This window comes from Phaenicophaeus curvirostris, chromosome 15 (genome assembly GCF_032191515.1).
Source record: "Phaenicophaeus curvirostris isolate KB17595 chromosome 15, BPBGC_Pcur_1.0, whole genome shotgun sequence".
NCBI classification, from domain to species: Eukaryota; Metazoa; Chordata; class Aves; order Cuculiformes; family Cuculidae; genus Phaenicophaeus; species Phaenicophaeus curvirostris.
In genome coordinates, this window is record NC_091406.1 from 18,876,639 (window position 1) to 18,902,279 (window position 25,641).

The following is a 25,641-nucleotide window of genomic DNA, read 5'->3' on the forward strand; positions in this document are numbered from 1 at the left end:
GAGCCGCGCCGCAGCGGGCGGGGCTGCCTCCACCGCTCCCACCTCCCGACCGCTCCTCCTCGGTCAACAGCGGCGCCCGCAGCCTCCTCCCGGCACTGCACGCACCCAGCGCTGCCCCGCAAACACCGCTCGGAACGGTCGCATCGAAAGGGAAAAATATCACCTGCCAGATACCGAGAGCCCTGTCCCGTCAGTCCCAAAGCGGAATCCCCACCAGGAATTCCACCTCCAAATTAACTGCTCCACCACCATCGCCTGAGATCAGATATTTAAAGGCTGAGGAAGGTGCGGTCAATACCCACAAAGGGAAACAACGAGTCTCAGGCAATGCCGAAGGAGTAGTTAATTTATTTTGGAAAGGGATGATTGCCACAGAACTAGTGGCTACAGCATTAAAATCTTGAAACCTCGCTGTGTGATTTCTTTTTCTTGATAGTCCACAGGAACTCCTATTTAACATTGTTTATATACATTATTAGTTATGCAAGTAACCCAACGACCATGAAACGGCTTTTATTGTCTTAAAAATGACGGTGTAAGACGCTGCTGTTTATCTGTAAAGTGTTTATCTGATCCTTGAATCACCATGTTGGGAGGAAACCATCTATCACCTCTTGTGTAGAATATTATGAGTCGTATCCCATCCGTCCGGAATTAGAATCCCCACCGGCTTTTGTAGCAGTCCGGCTTCAATGACTTTTTCCTCACCCTTTCTGTAGATCAAAATAGCACCACACGACCACACTGATTCCCCACATCCCTACCAAAAAACCAAAGCAGCAATGGAGATCACCCCTCAAATGCACACTGGAGATTTACTGCATGAGTAAAGGCGCCTATGAATCGCCATGAATGTGAAGTAAAATATTTCTTCTTATCTGAAGGTACAGAATATTAAGAGGAATTTGCGATATTGTGTAAAACCTTGATTGAGTAGCGGGTAGAAGGGCAGCGAAGGAAAACGGGCTCTGACATGCAAACAGTTACATGCACGCACACACACAAGAGCTATGGGCGTCATTAACCTAAGTACCCGTAAAGAGGTGCCCTCGGCAGCTACAGGGAACACTCACGAAGGGGGAACCATCTGTAAATTCTCCATTCATGGAGCCACATACACGTTTTCCCTCAGAGTCTGATATCGAAAACCAGCTCCAAGTACAGCGTTTCAGGAAAAAATCGATTCAGGAAAGAAACATATTCAACACCAAGCGTCAATCCTGAGCCTACCAGGGAGAACCAGCTGATCTCGTTCTACACAGTTAGGATTCACCCTTTCACGAAAAGGCTTTGATTGTCTTTAAAATGACAGTGTAAGACACTGATGTTTATCAGTAAAATATTTATCTGATCCTTGACTCACCATGTTGGGAGGAAACCTTGTTCATATAATCCCGTAGGAGAGCAGAAGACCCACTTTGAAATACGAGAGGCGATACTGTTGGTCTTTACTGTTATTTTCGGCACCGGAGTCAAGCCCGCCGAGCCCACAGCACCAGCGTCGCGTTGTCGTTCACGCCCAGCACCTCCACATCCACCTCGCAGTGCGCCACCAGACCGCCTCCATCCCTCGCCTCCACCAGCAGCGCGTAGCCTCGCGTGTCCTCAAAGTCCAGCGCTTCGCGCAGCGTGATCGTCCCGCTCTCCGCATCCAGCACGAACTTCTGAAGCACCTTAGACGACATCTCCCCGAAGCCGCAGGCGATGCGCGCGTTGGTGCCCGCGTCGGCGTCGGAGACGTTGAGCAGCGCCGAGCCCCGCGGCGCGTCCTCCCGCAGGCTGGCGCGGTACCGCTCCTGCGCGACCACGGGCGCGTTGTCGTTGGCGTCGGTGACGTCGATGCAGAGCTGGGCGGTGCCCCTCCGCCGCCGCCCGGCACCACAAGCCCAGCAGCAAGGCGGCCAGCAGCGCTCGCCCCGCTGCTCGCCGCCGCCTCTGCCCGCTCGCCACGCTCGCCAGCGCTCGCCGCGCTCCTCCCTCCCTCGCAGCCTCTCGCCGCCCCGAGCGCAGGGGCCGCCGCAGGACAGCGAGCTCGGCGCCGCCTCTCGCCGCTGCTGCCCGCGCCGCTGCCGCTCGGGACGGCGCCGGGAGAGCCCCCAGCCCGCGGGGGCAGACGCTGCGGCGGCTGCGGCGCCTCGGACAACGGCGGCACCCGCAGGCGGCACCGCAGCCGCGCTCCGCTCCCCGCGCTCCTCTCCGCAGTCTCGGCAGCTGCCGGGAGTCGGCGACATCGGCCACCGAAGAGCGGATTCCTCCTTAGCTCGGCCGGTTTGCTCGCACCCGCCGAAAGGCGAACCAAGCAGCTCGGCTCGGCACTGGAAACGGAGAATCCGGACGGGAAACGCGTTACCGAGCGGCGGGGAGAGCGCAGCCTTTGTGCCGCAAAGCACAGGTGAGTGCGGGTGAGTACGAGCGGGCTACACTGTGCAGGGCGGGTCTGACATATTCCAACAGCTTCTGCTATAGCTGCGGGTTGCTCTGTTGTTTCATTTCTATGAGCTCGGAAAAGCAGCAGCTCTGCTAGGGAGACGCTGCTGTACAAAGGAAGCACCAAAGTCGTCATTTCATTGGAGGAGAGTCTTGGCTATATCCGTTTCAATCCGCATCCTGCTCAGGATGACTGAGAGTGGGAGACCACATCGAGCCCTATTGTCTACAACAGCCGAATCTGTATATGCTCCCAGTGTCGATCTTCAGATCACAAAGATCATCACAACCTCTGGCTCTATTACTTGGCAAACAAACTTTCTCCTCCCACCCCAAACTGCTTCCTTCAGTGAATCGAGTAAGTAAGCAGAGATCTAAAAGCATTGGATGGACAGCTAAGAGGTACCCATGCACCCAGGATAATTCAGTTAACCATTACATTATTCTGATAACTGCAAAGAGCAGTGCTATACTCCTCCGTCAGCTACCGTTCCCAGGGCAGCCAGACACTTGCAGAAAAAAGACGGCAAACGAAGTCACGAGTAGAAAAGTCAGAGGGGAACAGGGGGGAAGGAATTTCCCCATGGCACAAACACAGCGAATTTTACTTTGCATCCACAACACACACAACAATGCAGGCACGGCTTGGCCTGAAAATGGACAGGATAAAAGCCTCTTGAGTGCAACGACTGTGAAGAAAAGATCCTCCTCACTGCCTGTTTGTACGATAACACCGCCTCTCAGCAACACTCACGGGAAATCGCCCAGTGCCAGACTCTGCAGAGAAGACTCCGCAGCCAAACCCTGGTTCAGCACCATGGACAGGGCAGGGCACGTTAGGACCCCTGAATCGCTGCAAGATCCACAGAGACCACGAGAGCGGAAAGTACAGGTACAGCAGATGTTCCTAAAGCTCTTATTGCTACAGAAGACGCTGTGGATGACTAATGTGCCCATTCACAGGGTACTCCAAGAGTGCTGGACGCCGAGAGGCAGTGCTGGCTGGCGTTAGAGCATTTCCTGGAGTCGATAGGAACATTTGGCAGCTGATATTCGGGGAGTGTAATCGAGAAACTCAGCTGCTCTTAATAAAATCGAGCGGGACACGTAAGAGCAAGAGAAGACTTCAAAGACAGGGAAGACTCTAAGAGCTTTTCAGCTCTGTCAGGTCTTTTTAATTCTGCCTTGCACACCTGGCATGAGCAATAAGAAGGAACTTCTAGGTCATCTTTTATTGCATGTCCTTGATTCACAGTGAATAGAGTACAGCAAATATTTGTGACAGACGAAAAAATATATTAATATGTTCTGCTGTTCATAAGACCAACAGGGAATAACATTTCTTAGACTAAATATTGTGTAGAAGCACACCCCGCGGTGTGGTACTGCATTACACAACGAATTGGCTTAGGGTGTCCCAGTCACACCCGGAAGGGAGGTCTCATCACCACCATTCTGAGAAGGAAGCAAAAGACTCAAAGAACACAAATACTAAATGGCCAAAAACTAAGAGGAGAAGTCATCCAATTAAGAATGGGTCATCAAAGCACTGGCTTAGGTGGAATCTCCCTCTCTCTTTCATCACATGCACTGTTCCATAGTGATGATACTTCTGCTAAGATCATCTTTATATCAATTCTCTTCAAGAGCAAAGCAGGGAAACAACCAGCTATTCTACAATCCTCCCCAAAAGAGCTTCCCCAAGTGTTCTCACCGGCCTTACACAACATGCAGCTTTGCTTCTGACCCTCCTAAATGGCAAAAATATATCTCAAGAATAAAATGCTCCATGAGAATGGAAGGATATTTGTTGCATTCTGGGAAGACATAGGAGAACTGTAAAGCACATGAAGGAGAAATGTCTGAACTTAAAGAGGAGCAGTCATCCCACAGAGACTTGGTAATATCAAACCATCAGCTTAGATGGAATCTTCCCCTGTATTAGCACATGTACTGTCCCAGAGAATTCACAGAAATGTGAATTCTACCTACAGCAGGCCTCTCCCTACTAAAACCACAACACAGATATAGCTTCACGTCTCCTGCCTTCCACAAAATCTGCAGGAACACCAAGAAGCAATAACACCCAATGCATGGCTAAACCAAGTTATGACATTTCTTAAATCAAACCAACATACATAGAAATCATAAAGAGGCAAAAATCAGACCAGGAATGCAAGGAACCATTAAAAGAGAAATGATTGTCAGAGAAACTCACCTCAAAGTCTTCTCGGTCTTCCCTGTAGCTGTGTAAGTTGCAGAGTACCTACAAATCACTGAGAAGAATTGTGACCCTAAAGCCTTCCTCTGGCCTGCTTAGTAAGGATTTCACTTTAAGAAACAGCCATCAGCTCTCATCAGTTTTTCTACGTAGCCTGCTCATGAAGCCATAAGTCTAAGAACCTTCTCAGAGGCCTCTTTCTCAAGCCAAGTCCTCTTCGGCTGCTTTCAGGTGGCTGAGAGATTCCCAACTGAAGTATTTCATGGCAAACAACACTCACAGTTTCCAAGGCAAAAGTACTGACCAGAAACGGCAAAAAGGAACAACGACCTTGCAGGAAACAAAGGACTGAAACAAAATCTATGAAGCAACTCTACATCACAATGTTTCAAGGAGATAAACACGGATAGAGGATAATTCACACAGGAATGATAAGATGTTCTACTCAGGCATTGTTGTTTTACATGCACAATTATTGTACAAATACTTTATTTTTGAAGGCTCTACCACTGAATTTATGGCCAAGGAAACCAGGATCACAGCAGAAATGCCACAGGCCTTGGCATCAGACATGAGATCAAATTGTTCCTCAGCCAAAACCACGTTAAACTGCCTATTTTCCTAGCTCAAAGGCAGACTCTCACCTTCCTTGCTCTGCATTCCCCATCTTTAGTTGCACCATGGACAACATCTAGTAGTTTGGCCATTTGTCATCCATGGGTTGAAGCCGGTAAATTCAGTGATGTTTTAGGGAAACAGAAGCACACCAAAGGCTTTGTTTTGGCAGCTGAATACCCTCAAGTTATGGATGGAAACTGCTCCCCCTGCCCAACAATTACAACACATCTTTTAATGGCTTAAGCAATGCCAGCCACAACAAGGCCCAGATTTAGAACTGGTCAGAAAACTAATTAATTAATTAATCAATCAATCAATCCAATTGGCAATATGGGAACCTGGCAGAAGCTTAACATTTCAGGTTGCGTCAGCTGGGGAAGGTGCTCAAGAAAGGCATCTGTTTGGGAAGAAGTCCACAGGAAGCTCACACCAAAGACCTCAGTCACAGATCCTCAATGTAACCTCTTTGGACAATGCAGCAAGGGAGATGCATTGAACCACAACTGTGGGTCTCAGAAAAATGAGGACAAATTGAACCTTTAAAAACCCATGTTGCAGTTATTTCGAATTATACTCCAGCAAACCTTTCCACCTGGCCTGTCTCTGAGCAGACAGGTTTTCTTCACCTTGCCCAAAAATTATGCAATAGGAATGTGACCTCTGAAGAAAGATATCTTTGAAGGAAAAGTTGCAACACACAACTTCTCCTTATCTGAAAACAAGGATCACCACATGGATGTGTGCAGATAGATTTTTCTGTTCTTAACAGGAATTCAAAGACATGTACAATGTTCACGAGGCATAAGGAATGTGCGGCTCTGATAAATACACAGTCATCAAAGGTTCAACTCAAAGATACCATTGCCTTTCTTCAGCACATTGAGCAACTGGGAAAATACATGATGTGAAAATCTTAATGTAAATTTCACATCTTTCATCAATAACCATCATTCACTGGAAACATCATTCAACAGGAATGCAAAACGATGAACCCACAGCTTGACTATCTGGAGTCTGAGAAGTGTGATCACAGAATCATGGAATAGTTAGGATTGGGAGGGACCTTAAAGATCATCTAGTTCCAACCTCCCTGTCCTGGGCAGGGACATCGCACTAGATCAGGTTACCCAAGGCCTCATCCAACCTGGACTTAAAAACCTTCAGGGATGGGGGATCCACAACCTCCCTCGGTAGCCTGTTCCAGTGTCTCACTACTCTCATGGTTAAGAAATTCTTCCTAATGTCTAATCTAAAGCTGCCCTTCTCCAGTTTATACCCGTTCCTCCTTGTCCTATCACCACAAGCCTTTATGAATTGTCCCTCTCCAGCTTTCTTGTAGGCTCCTTTCAGGTCCTGGAAGGTCGCTGTAAGATCACCTCATAGCCTTCTCTTCTCCAGGCTGAACAAGCCCAACCCTCTCAGCCTGTCCTCATATGGAAGGTGTTCCAGCCCTCAGATCATGTTTGTAGCCCTCCTCTGGACCCGTTCCAACAGCTTCATCTCCTTCTTAGGTTGAGGATTCCAGAACTGGACACCGTACTCCAGATGAGGTCTCACAAGAGAGGAATGGAAGGGTAGAATCACTTACCTCAACCTCCTGGCCACGCTCCTTTTGATGCAGCCCAGGATATGGTTGGCCTTCTGGGCTGTGAGCACATATTGCTGGCTCATGTCAAGCTTCTCATCAACCACCAATCCCAAGTCCTTCTTGCCAGCCAGCTCTAAATCACATCATGTACTGAAAATGGGGATTGCCCCAACCCAGGTGCAGGACCTTGCACTTGGCCCTGTTGAACCTCATGAGGTACTCACAGCCCCACTTCTCCAGCCTGTCCAGGTCCCTCTGGATTACATCCCATCCTTTTGCCGTGGCAACCACATCACTCGGCTTGGTGTCATCTGCAAACTTGCTGAGGGTTGACCACTACTCTCTGAATACAACACTCCAACCATTTTCTTATCCACCGTGCCTTCCACCCATCAAATGCATATGTCTCCAATATGGATAGAAGGATACGCGATGCGGTGCTAGGTACCGTTAAAGCATCTCCTTGAATCACAAGGAACATTCAGCAGCAATTGGGGAGTATTAAGCAGTAATTGGGGAGTATAATGAAGATACTCAGCTGCTCATAAGAAAATCAAGTGGGAATTGGAAGAGCAAGAAATAACTGTAGAGCCAGGGAAGACTTGAAGAGCTTTTAGCATTGTCAGGTCTTTTCAATTCTGCTGGGACACAGAATTTGCACCTGGGATGAACAATAAGAAGGAACTTTTATATCATCTCTTTCAGTCTCAGTGAACAAACTGAAGAAAACATTTCTGAAAGAAAGGGAACCCCAAACTTCCAGGAAAGAAAGGCTTCTATGGGAACTGCCCCTGCACTCAGAAAGCTGAAACGGATGTCATCATTTCATTGAGGACCCCGAGGTTGAGCTGTACCTAGTGACAACAAACAAGGCAGGAGCTAGAAACCTACAGAACCTACAGAAATGAATGGATCAGATGCAATAACACGTCTAGGCCATACACATTGAGCAGAAGGAATGGAACTGCATAAAACCACAACTATGGGCCTAGTGGATGAACTATGATAAGCATCATCTTCTATGATCCCCCCACACTGGCAGAGATTCTCTGAGTCCTCTCCAGTCCTACACAACTTCCAGGTTTGCTTCTGATCATCGTAACTGCCAAAACCAAATAATAAGGGTAAAATGCAAAACGATCACACCAAGAAGGGGGAACATTTGTCTGTCACCAGCATTGTGGGAAGAAATAGAAGGATTGTAAAGCACGTGAATGATAACTGTCTGAACTGATTTCACAGAGACCGGATAATATGAAACCATCAGATTTCGTGGAATTCCTTCCCCTGTTTTACCACATGCACTGTTCCACAGAGGTGTGATTTCTATGAATCTCAGACGTTTATTTTCTCTCCCTACCAAAACCAGAACACTAATATAACCTCATATCTCCTGATTTCCACAAAAACTGCAAGAAGAGCAAGAGGTCACGACACACAACACATGGCTAAACAAAGATATGACATTCCTTATAACTACATCAACACATATAAAAATCAGAGAGATAAAAAACATCAGACCAGGAATGCAAGGCATCATTCAAAGAGAAATTATTGTCAGAGAAACTCACTGGGAAGTCTTCTCCATCTTCACTGCAGGTGTTGAAGTTCATCTCCAGAGTACCTGCAAATCACTGAGCTTACAAGCACATGTGCAAACCTCAACTCTTCCTCTGGAGCACACAGTAAGGATGTCATTTTAAGAAACAGCTGCCAGCTCTCATCAATTTTTCTTACTATGTGGCCTGCACATGAAGCTGCAAGTGTAAACACTTTCTACCAGAGGCCTCTTTCTCAAGCCAAGTCACCTCAGACTGCTTCCAGGCAGCTGAGAGCTTGCCCGGGGAAGTGAGTATTTGCTGCAAAACAACAATCCCAGTTTCAAAGGCAAGAGCACTGCCTACAGATGGGGAACACCTTCAAGCTATGGATGGAAACTGCTTCCCCAGCATAACAATTCCAACACATCTCTTTGTGGTTTAAGTGTTACCAGCTACAGCACAGAGCAGCTTTAGGCCACATTGAGAATGGGAAACCAGCAGAAGTGAGGGAACTGTAGCTTAACATTTCAGATAGTGTCAGCTAGGGAATGTACACAAGACAGTCTGTGGGAGACTCTCACAAATGCTGACACGCCATACTTGTGGGCCTCACAGAACAACCAGGACAAATGGAACCTTTCAAGCTATCATGTACTCATTTCAAATTACACCACAGCAAACTTTTTCACCTGGCCTGCCTCTGGACAGAAAGGGCTTTTTGACCTTGCCCAAATATTACACAATGCCTCTGAATGGAAAGCTGCACACATCATTTCTCATTATCTCAGAACAAGGATCACAACACATATACATGCAAGGAGATTTCTCTGCTCGTAGCAAGAATTCAAAGACTCGTAGTATGTTCTCAAGGCCGCAACTGATGTACAACATTGGTAAAGGCTCAGTCGTCCAAGAATCAGCTCAAAGACAGCATCGTCTTTCTTTGGCACATTGGGCAATTTGGATGATACATGATGTGCAAATCTTATTCTGAAGCGTACACCAATACTCAATAAGGACCACTCAAGGGAAATATCTCTCAAGAGGAAAGCAAACTGATGAACACATAACTTAGTGAGTTGGGAGCTGTGCAGTGTGATATCCCAGACTAGGACACCTTCAGACTCCATTCATCTAGTCCAGCATTGGAGGCTGGCAAGTAACAGAACACAGAACATGTCTTCACCAGTACCTCCGCACACACAGCAGTCCCAGGAATTCCCATCAAAGCCTTCACAGACTGCATGATTGGCATTCACCTTCACAATGAGCAGACAGACTCTGCTCAAACAAAAGTTGCAGAGACAACTCCTCCTTACCAGGCCCAACATTTGGCTTCTCACCATGAGTACGGGTCAAGCAAGAGCATTTCATCCAGTGACATTTTAAGGAAACACATCTATGGAAGTCTTTAACACAAAGGTGAGACAGTCAAACAGAGACATTTGATCTTCTACAAACTCTCAGAGACAAGGGTGCAACTGAAGATCATCACAATGATCAAGGAAAAGAGGTTCACACATGACGAAAGGAAAAGATCACGGCATAGTATTCTTGATAGTGGCCCTTAGAGAAGATACATAATTCAGATATTTAGCAGGGAATGAAAAATCAGTTGCACGTCCCAAGGCTCCCATTATGGCATTTTTCATAAGAACATCATCAAACTGACAGGTAAAAACATCACAACAACCTGCAAACACAGAGGAAGGACATCCCAGTAGAGCTGGAGTAATATTTCCCTGGCCAAAGTTATTTGAGTAGCAGAAACTTGCATTGCCTTATCCTGCAAGTGGACACTGATCATGGACAAGAACAAGCCACATGCCCTGGGTTCTTCATTAGGGCCACATGCACAACTCTCAGGACTCCCTTTCCCATTCCTCCACAGCTTGCATAGTGTTTTTGACCCTCACAATTTGCAAGCACCTGACAACAAACAGCCATTTCCCCACACCATTTCACTTCATTGTTTGCAGAGAGATTCCATTAAAAAAAAAAAAAGTTGCAAAGAGAACATCTCCTTTACCATGAATACTATTTTACTTCCTACCACTTGTATTTGGCAAGCAAGGGCATCTCTTCCTGTAATAATTAAAAGAAACAACTAATGAAAGTGTTTCAAATTAAAGCATCCGAGAAGTTAAACCACAGAAAGGATTCTTACATACTCTTCCAGGCAGTGGCAGATGGAAGATCATTTCTCCCTTCTAGCAACAATTCTTTGGGAACTTCAAATTCACAATGCATGATACCACAGCTGGACACTGAACTTGGAAAGGAGCAAACAGATCTCTTGGTTCCATCCACAGCCCCTCATGAACAACTCCCACAACTCTCATCTCCAGACCTTCATAACTTGCTTAGTGTTATTTTTGACACTCGCCATTAGCAAGCACATGACAGCTAACAGCCATTTCCCCAGCCGTTTCCTCATCAGGCACCAGGATCATTCCATGAACTTCACACAGGCATCTTTACTTCTCTGTACTAAGAAGGAAGAGACATTCTTCTCTAGTTCTGCTTCAGAAGAGGAATATCAAAATTCTAAAAGTGAAAGGGAAGCGGTTCTGCAGGAAAGAACAGGTCAGCAAACAGCGTGGAACAGGAACGATGGAGTAAAACTACAAAGCCCTGCCAAAATGGAACTCGAGCCAACAGCAGCCCCGCTTCTTCCACATCCCGCTCCAACGGGAGCACTGAGCAATGATGCTCCGTAGCTAGGACCTAAACAAGGTTTAGCCTGCATGCAACTAGGCCTCACCCTGCAAAAGGCAGAAGGCAGCAGGGAAAGGGAGTGTAATGAGAGAAGTTAACGGATGATCGACATGAGGAAAAAAAACCCATCAACTAAAACGCCGTTCTCTATAAAAACTATTGTGTACGTGTACTTGTGATAGTCCCATCCTATAGGTAAAATGGGTCACAGACTGGTAAGAAGCACAAGAGCACCTTTATTAAGAATACGTAGAACGCACTGCTTTCAAAAGTGATAAACAATATAAGATCAAGTGTTGAGACCTGCGAGAACAGATCATGGTACAAAACAAGGAAGAAAGTGGCACCAAAACTAAGGAAACTTGTAAAGGGGTCATTATGGTTGCTTTTCAAGATGATCTCATCCTACTTATGCACGTTGGCTGCCTGAAAGATATCTGACCCTGATTATAATGCAAACCTGCTTTTCCTAATAATGAAAAACTATACTAAAAACAGTATCACACAGGTCAGAGGACAAAACAAGCAACTACCTAGAGCATGATAAACACAAAGAATGAAACTCAAGCCAACTCCGTCTCCATTACTCCTGACTCCTACAGCGACTGTTACACAGAGCAACAGGCATTGGTGATAACTGAATTCCCAGTTATGCCACACTCCCTCCTCCCTCAAAAGATAGAAAGGCACGGTCTACAGTGCTCACTTTCTCCTTTACAAACTTCTTCCACTGTTGTAGTTATTAGCAAATAATTGGCCTGGTCACTCCAGGGAAGTAGCAGGGGGCATCACGGCGGATGGCACTCACTCAGTTCTTCCAGTAACATTTTAAAGAAATGTCCATGAAAGTGCATTCCATGGAAAGGATTAAGGAAAGGAGTTAAACCATGGAAAAATGACAGGGTCAAATCATACTCTTCCAGATAATGGCATTCAGACTAGATATGTAATTAAGGTCTACAGATGGTGAGGAAAATATACTTGGCTCCTCTCAAAGCTCCCATTATGGCACTTATCAGAAGTACGTGATTCACCTGTTACTGAAGAACATCACAACCATCTCCAAACACATGGGAAAAACATCCAAGAGCTCCCCATACAGTTTGGAATAACTGGTCTTCTAGCTAAAGCTCTTCAGGAAGGTGACTATCACATTGCATAATACTAGACTTGGACATGGAGTAGAGAGGAGTGAACATATCTTTTCATTCATCCAACAGCCACTCACTAACACCTCCCATTCCACCATTCCATTCCAATAACACCTCTCATCTCCAGCTCTTAAAAATTGGCATGCTGGTCCTCGACCCTGGTAATTAGCAAGCACATCATGTCAATCCATCCAAAGAATACGTGAATTCCTATCACACATATTTGACAAGAAAGAGCATTTCTTCCAGTAACATCCTAAGGAAACACATTGAGGAAAGTATTTGCTGTGAAAATAAGCAAGACACGAAGTTAAAGCATGGAAAACCAAAAGGATTATAATATATTCTTCCAGACTGTGGCACATGGAATGGATACCTAATTGAGGTATTAAGTAGGTTATAGAAAAACCTCTTGGCTTCCCCCAAAGCCCCCATTATGGCACTTGCCATCAGTTCATTATTTTGCTGATGACTAAATACATTAAAACAATCTGCAAATACATAAGAAGAAAACGTAAGGGATCACAACAGACCTAAAACAACATACATTCTACCAAAATTCTTTGGAAACATCAAACTCCCATAGCAAGACACTGCAGCTGGACACAGAACAGGGAAAAGGGCAAACATATCTCTTGGTTCCTTCAACAATCCTTCACAAACGGCTCCCACAATTCTCATCTCAACCCTTGTCAACTTCCATGGGTCTTTGGCCCTCAGAATTTGCAAGAACATGATGTCAAAGGATCAGTTGTCTAGAACATTTCTCTTTATCAGGTTTGCTCCTATGAAAACTCGCATTATGGCACTTATCATAAGTACATGATTCGACTGGTTATTAAGAACATCACAAACACCTCCAAACACCGTGGAAATACATCCAAGATCTCCGCAAAGAGCTGGAATAACAGTTCTTCTACCCGAAGCTCTTTGGGAAAGTGGATCTCTCATTGCATGATACTATAGTTAGACACAGAGTAGAAAGATAGAAATATCCCTTCATTCATTTCACAGCCCCTCACGAATGGTTCCTACGGCTCTCCAACCTTGCAAAACCCCTCCAGGAGAGATCGAGTGAGAGAACTAGAACGCTAAACCACGACCTCCATGACACCTGCCTAGAACGAGAGGCAGCAACACACAACACGGTGACAAACGAAATATTGCCTTCTTTATAGAGCACCCTCCCCACGCAGCAGACAAAAGGCAGAATCGAAAGGGCTGAGGAGCAGCAGAGGGCATCGCGGCGGAGCCGGTCCCGGCAGGGGCTCTCACTCACCGAGGCAGCGGCGGCGGGGAAGCGGCGGGCGGCGTCAGGGTCCTCGTCGAGCAGCGGCTCGGGCTCGGCGGGCGGCGGGCGGGCCGGCAGCGTGTCGCAGGCGCTGTCGGGCGACAAGCGGAGGCGGCTCTTGCGCGAGTCGGCGGTGAGCGACACCTCGTGCGAGTAGGAGCGCAGGAAGGCGCGCACGCCGTCGAGGCCCACGAAGGGCGAGCCCGGGACGGCGCGCAAGGCGCCGCTGCCCGGCGGCGGCAGCAGCTGCGAGCGGCGCCAGCGGCGCAGGCGCAGCGCCAGCAGCAGCAGCAGGAAGGCGAGGAAGAGGCAGGAGACGGCCGCCACGGCCACCACCAGCCACCGCGTCAGGCTGCCGGCCGGCTCGCCCGGCACGGCCGCCGCCGCGCTGCCCAGCTCCCACAGCAGCTCGGCCACGCTCTCGGCCAGCACCACCGTCAGCGTGGCCGTGGCCGACAGCGCCGGCCGCCCGTGGTCCTTCACCACCACCACCAGGCTGTGCCGCGACGCGTCGCGGGCCAGCGGCGAGCGCGCCGTGCGCACCTCGCCGCTGTGCGGCCCCACGCGGAACAGCCCCGGCTCCGTCGCCTTCCACAGCTCGTACGACAGCCACGCGTTCTGCCCCGCGTCCGCGTCCACCGCCACCACCTTGGCCACCAGCGAGCCGGGCTCCCACGACCGCGACGCCAGCTCCACGCCCGACCCCGCCCAGCCCGCGCCCGGGCCCGCGCCCGCGCCCGCCGGCGGCGGGTACAGCACCTGCGGCGCGTTGTCGTTCTCGTCCGCGATCTCCAGCCGCACCGACGCGTTGCTGCTCAGCGACGGCGACCCGCCGTCCTCCGCCCGCACCCACAGCCCCACCTCGCGCACCTCCTCGTAGTCGAACGAGCGCAGCGCGTACAGCGCGCCCGTCTCCGCCTCCAGCGACACGTACGACGACAGCGCCGCGCCCCGCACGCGGCCCTCGCACAGCCGGTACCGCACGCGCGCGTTCGCGCCCCAGTCCGCGTCCCGCGCCCGCACCCGCACCAGCAGCGCGCCCGCCGCGTTGTTCTCCCGCACGCGGGCGCTGTACCGCGCCTCCGAGAACACCGGCGCGTTGTCGTTCACGTCCAGCACCCGCAGCCGCAGCACCGCGCTGCTCCACCGCGGCGGCGACCCGCCGTCCGTCGCCCGCACCGTCACGTTGTACTCCGACACCTCCTCCCGGTCCAGCTCCCGCGACGTCACCACGCTGTAGTAGCTGCCCCGCGAGCTCTGCAGGCGGAACGGCACCGACCCGTCCAGCGAGCACCGCACCTCGCCGTTAGGTCCTGAGTCCCGGTCCAGGACGTGCAGCAGGGCCACCACTGTCCCCGGCGGGGCGTCCTCGGAAATCTCAGTAAGCGCTGACCGCACTGAAATCTCGGGCGAGTTGTCGTTGACGTCTGTCACTGTCATAACAACTCTCGCCGTGTCGGAAAGGCCGCCTCCGTCTTCTGCCTGCACCTCCAATTCATAGGAATCACCTTCCTCGAAGTCCAAACTCTGCAGCAGCGTAACTGCTCCTGTCTCAGAGTCTACCTGGAAAATCTGGGGGGCTTTCGCAGAAAATGAATACATGACGTGCCCATTCGTCCCGTCGTCGGGGTCGGTGGCCGTGAGGGTGACGAGGGTGGAGCCCACGGGCACGTCCTCCGGCACACGCACCGCGTACTCCGCCTGGCTGAACACGGGCGCGTTGTCGTTGGCGTCCAGCACAGCCACACGGAGCCGCGCCGTGCCCGTCCGGGATGGCTCGCCGCCGTCCATCGCCCTCAGCACCAGCTCGTACGACGCCGTCTCCTCCCGGTCCAGCGCCTTGGCCAGCACCAGCTCGGGACGCTCAGCCCCGCCGGGACCCGCCTGCACCGACAGCGAGAAGTGATCGTCGCCGCTCAGCTCGTAGCTCTGAAGCGAATTCCGTCCCAAATCCGGGTCGTGAGCCCTGGGCAGAGGAAAATGCGACCCTGGGGCTGTCGTCTCGCTCATTCTCAATTCTTTTTCTGCTTCTCGGAAGGTGGGAGCGTTGTCGTTAATGTCCTTGACTTCCACTTCGATTTCGTAAGCCTGCATTTCCCCGTCCACTATCACCTCACAGCGCAGCACGCATTTCTCCTGCAGCCGGCACAGCTGCTCCCTGTCGATCCTCTCCGCCGTCACTAAATGTCCCGTCTTCCCGTGCAGGGACAAATACTGCGTCCTGCCCGCGGACACAAGGCGCACCCCGCGTTCGCGCAGCGCCGGCACCTGCAGCGCCAGGTCCTTGGCCACGTCGCCCACGAAGGAGCCCTTGGGCATCTCCTCGGGCACCGAGTAGCGCAGCTGCCCCCACGCCGCCTCCCACGCCGCCCCCAGCACGCACCACAGCAGCGCTCGCTCCCGCCGGCCCCAGCGCCTCCCCGCCGCCCGCATCGCCGCCGCCGCCGCCCCGCACACACCGCCCCGCCGCCGAGCCACAGCCCGCTCCGCCTCAGCCCTCCGGCTCCGCACCGCCGCTGCCGCCCGCTGCCGCCCGCTGCCGCCCGCTGCCGCCGGCCCCTCCGCCTCGCTGCACCGCGGCTCCGCACCGCGGGGACGCTCGCAGCCCACCCGCCCGCCGAGCCAGCCCCCAGCCAGCCAGCGAGCCGCGCCGCAGCGGGCGGGGCTGCCTCCACCGCTCCCACCTCCCGACCGCTCCTCCTCGGTCAACAGCGGCGCCCGCAGCCTCCTCCCGGCACTGCACGCACCCAGCGCTGCCCCGCAAACACCGTAAGGCATTTATCTGATCCTTGAATCACCATGTTGCGAGGAAACCATCTGTAACTTCTTGCGTAGAATATTATGAGTCGTATCCCATCAGTCCGGAATTAGAATCCCCACCGGCTTTTGTAGCAGTCCGGCTTCAATGACTTTTCCCTCACCCTTTCTGTAGATCAAAATAGCACCACACGACCACACTGATTCCCCACATCCCTACCAGAAAAACAAAGCAGCACTGTAGATCACCCCTCAAACGCAGCCTGGAGATTTACTGCATGAGTAAAGCCAGCTATGAATGGCCGTGAATGTGAAGTAAAATATTTCTTCTTAATTGAAGGTGCAGAATATTAAGAGTAGTTTGCGATATTGTGTGAAACCTTGATTGAATAGCAGGTAGAAGGGCAGCGAAAGAAAACGGGCTCTGACATGCAAACCGTTACATGCACGCACACACACAAGAGCTATGGGCATCATTAACCTAAGCACCCATAAAGAGGTGCCCTCGGCAGGTAAAGGGAACACTCACGAAGGGGGAACCATCTGTAAATTCTCCATTCATGGAGCCACATACACGTTTTCCCTCAGAGTCTGATATCGAAAAGGCATTTACACAGGAGTTTGTATCCAGCTATCAAGCGCTCCTGCGCGACCACGGGCGCGTTGTCGTTGGCGTCAGTGACGTCGATGCAGAGCTGGGCGGTGCCGCTCCGCCGCGGATCGCCGCCGTTCACAGCCGCCAGAACCAGCCGCAGGCTCCGCTCCCGCTCCAGCGCTCGCCGCAGCACCAGCTCCGCGAACTTGCTGCCGTCCGGGCTCTCCTTCGCCTCCACCGCCAAGAACTCGTTCTCCTCCAGCCCGTAGCCCTGCAGCGAGTTGCTGCCCACGTCCGGGTCCTCGGCAACGCCCGAGGCAAAGCGAGCGCCAGGAGAAGTGAACTCGCTGATCTCCAGCAGCAAGGCGGCCAGCAGCGCTCGCCGCGCTCCTCCCTCCCTCGCAGCCTCTCGCCGCCCCGAGCGCAGGGGCCGCCGCAGGACAGCGAGCTCGGCGCCGCCTCTCGCCGCTGCTGCCCGCGCCGCTACCGCTCGGGACGGCGCCGGGAGAGCCCCCAGACGGCGGGGACAGACGCTGCAGCGGCTGCGGCGCCTCGGACAACGGCGGCACCGCAGCCGCGCTCCGCTCCCCGCGCTCCTCTCCGCAGTCTCGGCAGCTGCCGGGAGTCGGCGACATCGGCCACCGAAGAGCGGATTCCTCCTTAGCTCGGCCGGTTTGCTCGCACCCGCCGAAAGGCGAACCAAGCAGCTCGGCTCGGCACTGGAAACCGAGAATCCGGACGGGAAACGCGTTACCGAGCGGCGGGGAGAGCGCAGCCTTTGTGCCGCAAAGCACAGGTGAGTGCGGGTGAGTACGAGCGGCTTACACTGTGCAGGGCGGGTCTGACATATTCCAACAGCTTCTGCTATCGCTGCGGGTTGCTCTGTTGTTTCATTTCTATGAGCTCGGAAAAGCAGCAGCTCTGCTAGGGAGACGCTGCTGTACAAAGGAAGCACCAAAGTCGTCATTTCATTGGAGGAGAGTCTTGGCTATATCCGTTTCAATCCGCATCCTGCTCAGGATGACTGAGAGTGGGAGACCACATGGAACCCTATTGTCTACAACAGCCGAATCTGTATATGCTCCTGGTCTCAATCTTCAGATCACAAAGACCATCACAACCTCTGGCTCTATTACTTGGCAAACAGACTTTCTCCCCCCACCCCAAACTGCTTCTTCAGTGAATCGAGTAAGTAAGTAGAGATCTAAAAGCATTGGATGGAAAGCTAAGAGGTACCCATGCACCCAGGATAATTCAGTTAACCATTACGTTATTCTGATAACTGCAAAGGGCAGTGCTATACTCCTCCGTCAGCTACCGTTCCCAGGGCAGACAGACACTTGCAGAAAAAAGACGGCAAACGAAGTCACGAGTAGAAAAGTCAGAGGGGAACAGTGGGGAAGGAATTTCCCCATGGCGCAAACACAGCAAGTTTTACTTTGCATCCACAACACACACAACAATGCAGGCACGGCTTGGCCTGACAATGGACAGGATAAAAGCCTCTTGAGTGCAACGACTGTGAAGAAAAGATCCTCCTCACTGCCTGTTTGTACGATAACACCGCCTCTCAGCAACACTCACGGGAAATCGCCCAGTGCAAGACTCTGCAGAGAAGACTCGGCAGCCAAACCCTGGTTCAGCACCATGGACAGGGCAGGGCACGTTAAGACCCCTGAATCGATGCAAGATCCACAGAGACCACGAGAGCGGAAAGTACAGGTACAGCAGATGTTCCTAAAGCTCTTATTGCTACAGAAGACATCACGGATTACTAATGTGCCCATTCACAGGGTGCTGGCGATAGCTCAGTACCCGCTTATGCCACACTCACTACTCCCTCAAAAGATACAAAGGCGCAGATTACAGCACTCAGTTTATCCTTCACATGTTTTTTCCTCTGTGGCAGTTATTAGCAAACGATCACTTGGCTACAAAGTCGCTGTGAGAACAGGCCTCTCCTTTCCAGCAGGACCATTCTGACAAAGAGGTAGCCTCACTCTGCTTCACATGGAGAGCAAGACAGGAGGGGACACTACATATACTTATTAGGTATTTACACAGAATCTTGCCCTTCCTCAACGTCTGTGACTGCATTACTGAGGAACTTCTTACATGCATATCAATTCAGACAACAGCAGCAGTGCAGCCACCCTGCGCTCAAGGGGCCTGGGCTGCTCGGCGTGTACGGGGCTACACCTGCCGCTGGGGATTTACACCCATGGCAAGAGGGAAGCACACGGGATCTGCCCACTGCCACTCCAGGAATGCTGGATGCCGAGAGTGCTCACGCAGTCTTCCAGAGAATTCACAGACACGTGAATTCTACCTACACCAGGATTTAATCACTTCTCCCTACCAAAACCACAATAGCGATGTAACCTCACATCTCATGCCTTCCACAAAAACTGCAGGAACACCAAGAGGCAATAACACCCAATGCATGGCTAAACCAAGTTATGACATTTCTTAAATCAAACCAACATACTCAGAAACCAGAAAGAGGAAAAAATCAGACCAGGAATGCAAGGAACCATTAAAAGAGAAATGATTGTCAGAGAAACTCACCTCAAAGTCTTCTCGGTCTTCACTGCAGCTGTTGAGGTACCAGCGTACCTACAAATCACTGAGAAGAATTGTGACCCTAAAGCCTTCCTCTGGCCTACTTAGTAAGGATTTCACTTGAAGAAACAGCCATCAGCTCTCATCAGTTTTTCTACGTAGCCTGCTCATGAAGACATAAGTGTAAGCACCTTCTCAGAGGCCTCTTTCTCAAGCCAAGTCCTCTTCAGCTGCTTTCAGGTGGCTGAGAGATTCCCAACTGAAGTGTTTCATGGCAAACAACACTCACAGTTTCAAAGGCAAAAGTACTGACCAGAAATGGCAAAAAGGAACAACGACCTTGCAGGAAACAAAGGACTGAAACAAAATCTATGAAGCAACTCTACATCACAATGTTTCAAGGAGATAAACATGGATAAAGGATAATTCACACAGGAATGATAAGATGTTCTACTCAGGCATCGTTGTTCTACATGCACAATTATTGTACAAATACTTTATTTTTGAAGGACTTCCTCTGAATTTATGGCCAAGGAAACCAGGATCACAGCAGAAATGCCACAGGCCTTGGCATCAGACTTGAGATCAAATCATTCCTCAGCCAAAACCACTTTAAACTGCCTATTTTCCTAGCTCAAAGCCAGCCTCCCACCTTCCTTGCTCTGCATTCACCGCCTTTAGTTGCACCATGGACAACATCCAGTAGTCTGGCCATTTGTCATCCACGGTTGAAGCCTGTAAATTCAGTGATGTTTTAGGGAAACAGAAGCACACCAAAGGCTTTGTTTTGGCAGCTGAATACCTTCAAGTTATGGATGAAAACTGCTCCCCCAGCCCAACAATTACAGTACATCTTTTAATGGCTTAAGCAATACCAGCCACAAGGCCCAGATTTAGAACTGGTCAGAAAACTAATTAATTAATTAATCAATACAACTGGCAAAAATGGGAACCTGGCAGAAGCTTAACATTTCAGGTTGCGTCAGCTGGGGAAGGTGCTAAAGAAAGGTATCTGTTTGGGAAGAAGTCCACAGGAAGCTCACACACAAGCTCACACCAAAGACCACAGTCACAGATCCTCAATGTAACCTCTTTGGACCTTGCACCAGGGGAGATGTATTGAACCACAACTGTGGGTCTCAGAAAAATGAGGACAAATTGAGCCCTTAAAAACCCATCTTGTAGTCATTTCAAATTATACCCCAGCAAACCTTTCCACCTGGCCTGTCTCTGAGCAGACAGGTTTTCTTCACCTTGCCCAAAAATTATGCAATAGGAATGTGACCTCTGAAGAAAGATATATTTGAAGGAAAAGTTGCAGCACACAACTTTTCCTTATCTGAAAACAAATATCACAACATGGATGTGTGCAGATAGATTTTTCTCTTCTTACCAGGAATTGAAAGACATGTACAATGTTCACAAGGCATAAGGAATGTGCGACTCTGAAAAATACACAGCCATCAAAGGATCAACTCAAAGGTACCATTGCCTTTCTTCAGCACATTGAGCAACTTGGAAAATACATGATGTGAAAATCCTAATGTAAAGTTCACATCTTTAGAATCATAGAATCATTCACTGGAAACATCATCCAACAGGAATGCAAAATGATGAACCCACAGCTTGACTATCTGGAGTCTGAGAAGTGTGATCACAGAATCATGGAATAGTTAGGATTGGGAGGGACCTTAAAGGTCATCTAGTTCCAACCACCCTGTCCTGGGCAGGGACATCGCACTAGATCAGATTCCCCAAGGCCTCATCCAACCTGGACTTAAAAACCTCCAGGGATGGGGCATCCACTACCTCCCTTGGTACCCTGTTCCAGTGTCTCACTATTGTCATGGTGAAGAAATTCTTCCTAATGTCTAATCTAAAGCTGCCCTTCTCCAGTTTATACCCATTCCTCCTTGTCCTATCACCACAAGCCTTTATGAATTATCCCTCTCCAGCTTTCTTGTAGGCTCCTTTCAGGTCCTGGAAAGTCGCTGTAAGATCACCTCATAGCCTTCTCTTCTCCAGGCTGAACAAGCCCAACCCTCTCAGCCTGTCCTCATACGGAAGGTGTTCCAGCCCTCAGATTATCCTTGTAGCCCTCCTCTGGACCCATCTCCTTCTTAGGTTGAGGATTCCAGAACTGGACACAGTACTCCAGATGATGTCTCACAAGAAAGGAATGGAAGGGTAGAATCACTTACCTCAACCTCCTGGCCACGCTCCTTTTGATGCAGCCCAGGATATGGTTGGCCTTCTGGGCTGTGAGCACATATTGCTGGCTCATGTCAAGCTTCACATCAACCACCACCCTCAAGTCCTTCTTGCCAGCCAGCTCTAAATCACATCATGTACTGAAAATGGGGATTGCCCCAACCCAGGTGCAGGACCTTGCACTTGGCCTTGTTGAATCTCACGAGGTTCTCACAGCCCCACTTCTCCAGCCTGTCCAGCTCCCTCTGGATTACATCCCATCCGTTTGCTGTGGCAACCACACCACTCAGCTTGGTGTCATCTACAAACCTGCTGAGGGTGCACTCAATCTCGCTGTCAATATCATTGATGAAGATATTAAACAGCATCGGTCCCAGTACAGACCCCTGAGGGACACCACTAGTCAAAGAACTCCATCTGGAATTTAAGCCATTGACCACTACTCTCTGAATACAACACTCCAACCAGTTTCTTATCTACCGTGCCATCCACCCATCAAATCCATATCTCTCCAATTTAGAGAGAAGAATGCATGATGTGATGCTGGGTACCGTTAAAGCATCTCCTTGAATCACAAGGAACATTCAGCAGTAAATATTTGGGGAGTATAATCAAGATACTCAGCTGCTCGTAATAAAATCGAGTGGGAATTGTAAGAGCAAGAAATGACTGTAGAGCCAGGGAAGACTTTAAGAGCTTTTAGCATTGTCAGGTCTTTTCAATTCTGCCGGGACACAGAATCTGCAGTTGGGATGAACAATAAGAAAGAAGTTTTATGTCATCTCTTTCAGTTACAGTGAACAAACTGAAGAAAACATTTCTGATAGAAAGGGAACCCCAAACTTCCAGGAAAGAAAGGCATCTGTGGGAACTGCCCCTGCACTCAGAGGGCTGAATCAGATGTGATCATTCCATTGAGAACCCCGAGACTGAGCTGTACGTCATGACAACAAAAAAGGCAGGAGCTAGAAACCTACAGAAATGAATGGATCAGATGGAATAGGCCATACACATCGAGCAGAAGGAATTGAAACTGCATGAAACCACAACCGTACGCCTAGTGGACAAACTATGATGAGAATCATCTTCTATGATCCCCCCATGCTGGCAGAGGTTCTCCGAGTCCTCTCCAGTCCTACACAACTTCCAGGTTTGCTTCTGACCCTCGTAACTGGCAAAAACATATCATGACAGTAAAGTGCACAATGATCACACCAAGCAGTCTTTCACCAGCATTATGGGAAGAAATAGAAGGATTGTAAAGCACATGAATGATAACTGTCTGAACTAAAAGAGGAGCACTCATTCCACTGACACTGGACAATATGAAACCATCAGCTTTAGTGGAAATCCTTCTCCTATTTTACCACACGCACTGTTCCACGGAGGTGTGATTTCTGTGGATATCAGATTTTATTTTCTCTCCCTACCAAAACCAGAACACTAATATAGCCTCATATCTCCTGATGTCCACAAATACTGCAAGAAGAGCAAGAGGTAATAACACACAACACATGGCTAAACAAAGATATGACATTCCTTATAACTACATCACAACACATAAAAATCAGAGAGAAACATCAGACCAGGAATGCAAGGCACCATAAAAAGAGAAATAAATTATTGTCAGAGAAACTCACTGGGAAGTCTTCTCCATCTTCACTGCAGGTGTTGAAGTTCATCTCCAGAGTACCTGCAAATCACTGAGCTTACAAGCACATGTGCAAACCTCAACTCTTCCTCTGGAGTACACAGTAAGGATGTCATTTCAAGAAAGAGCTGTCAGCTCTCATCAATTTTTCTTACTATGGGGCCTGCTCATGAAGCTGCAAGTGTAAACACCTTCTACCAGAGGCCTCTTTCTCAAGCCAAGTCACCTCAGACTGCTTTCAGGTGGGTGAGAGCTTGCCCAGGGAAGTGAGTATTTGCTGCAAAACAACAATCCCAGTTTCAAAGTAAATAAGCACTGTCCAGAGATGGGGAAAAGGCATGATGAGTTTCCAGGAAACAAAGCATCAGGCTAGAAATGAAACTATTGCTCAGCCAAAACCAACTATTGTCCTTGTTCAAAGCCAGACTCTCACCCTCCTTCCTCTGTATTCATAGACTTGAGTTTTACCACAGACAACACCCAGTATTAGATCCTCATGTCAGCCACAGAGGAAAGAGCTTAACATTCAGTGACCTTTTAGGGAAACAGGAGTCTATCAAAGTCTCCGTGTTGGCAGCTGAACACCTTCAAGCTATGGATGGAAGTTGCTTCCCCAGCCCAACAATTCCAACGCATCTCTTCATGGTTTAAGTGTTACCAGCCACAAAACGGACCAGCTTCAGACCATATTGATAATGGGAAACTGGCAGAAGTGAAGGAACTGTAGCTTAACCTATCAGATTGTGTCAGGTAAGGAACGTACACAAGAAAGGTACTAGGCTGGGAAAAAGGCCGTGGTAGATACTCAGAATTGCTCATACACCAAAGACCACATCCACAGCTCCTCAATGTAATCTCTCCGGACAATATAACAGGGACAAGGCATAGAACCACAGATGTAGGCCTCATAGAACAACTAGGACAAACAGAACATGTAAACCTATTTATAGTCACTTCAAATTATACCACAGCAAACAGTTTCATCTGGCGTGTCTCTAGACAGAAAATTTTTTTGACCTTGCCCAAATATTACACAATGCCTCTGAATGGAATGGTGCACACATAATTTCTCATTATCTCAGAGCAAGGATCACAACACAGCTGCATGCAAAGAGATTTCTCTGCTCGTAACAAGAATTCAAAGACTCGTACTACGTTCTCAAGGCCATAAGTGATGTGCGACTCTGGTAAAAGCTCAGTCATCAAAGAATCATCTCAAAGGCATCATTGTCTTTCTTCATAACATTGGGCAGTTTGGATGATACATGATGTGCAAATCTTAATCTAAAATGCACATCAGTGTTCAATGAGGGCCATTCATGGCAAATGTCTCTCAACAGGAAAGCAAATGGATGAACACAGAACTTGGTGAGTTGAAAGCTGTGTAGTACGATATCCCAAGCCAGGACAACTTCAGACTCCTTTTATGTAGCCCAGCATTGGAGGCTGGAAAGTAACAGAACACAGAACGTGTCTCTACCAGTACCTACCCACACACAGCACTCCAGGACCCTGTCAAAGCCTTCACAGGCTGCATGCTTGGCATTCACCTTCACAATCAGCAGACAGAACCCATTCAAACAAAAGTTTCAAAGACAACTTCTCCTTACCAGGCATAACATTTGGCTTCTCACCATGTGCACGTGTCAAGCAAAAGCATTTCATCCAGTGACATTATAAAGAAACACACCTATTAAAGGTTTTAACACGAAAGTTGGGACAGTCAAACAAACACATTTGATCTTCTCTGAACTGTCAGAGACAAGGGCACAACGTAAGATTATCACAACGACCAAGGAAAAGAGTTTCACTCATGCCGAAATGAAAGGATCACAACAAAGTATTCTTTATAATGGCCCTTAGAGAAGATATATAATGCAGGTGTTTAGCACGGAATGGAAAATCAGTTGCAAGTCCCAAGGCTCCCATTATGACATTTCTCATAAGAACGTAATTAAACTGATAGGTAAAAACATCACAACAATCTGCAAACACACAGGAAGAACATCCCAGGGCTCACAGCAGAGCTGGAGTAACACTTCTGTGGCTCAACTTTTTTGGGAAGCAGAAACTCACATTGTGTGATCTTGCAAGTGGACACTGAACAGGGAGAAGCACAAACTGCATCACCTGGGTTCTTCATTAACCCTCACATGCACAACTCTCAGGACTCCCTTTCCTATTCCTTCACAGCCACCACGGTGTCCTTTGACCCTCATAATCTGCAAGCACCTGACATCAAAAAGCCAGTTGCCCAAATCATTTCTCTTCATCATGTGTAGACACATTCTATTGGGAAAAAAAAAAGCT

At 49.3% G+C, this 25,641-nt stretch overlaps 2 protein-coding genes across 3 annotated transcripts in view; both read right to left on the reverse strand.

The window, feature by feature from the left end:
* Positions 1-25,641, reverse strand: part of LOC138727290 (protocadherin gamma-C5-like) — a 218,939-nt gene that overhangs the window by 133,601 nt on the left and 59,697 nt on the right. The gene's annotated exons all lie outside the window — the stretch shown is intronic.
* Positions 1,473-15,990, reverse strand: LOC138727198 (protocadherin gamma-A12-like). The gene is made up of 2 exons (XM_069869489.1): positions 13,544-15,990; positions 1,473-2,372 (listed from the first exon to the last, which is right to left on the reverse strand). Exons 1-2 carry the CDS (start codon positions 15,986-15,988, stop codon positions 1,473-1,475), a joined length of 3,345 nt encoding a protein of 1,114 aa, XP_069725590.1. The 5' UTR covers positions 15,989-15,990.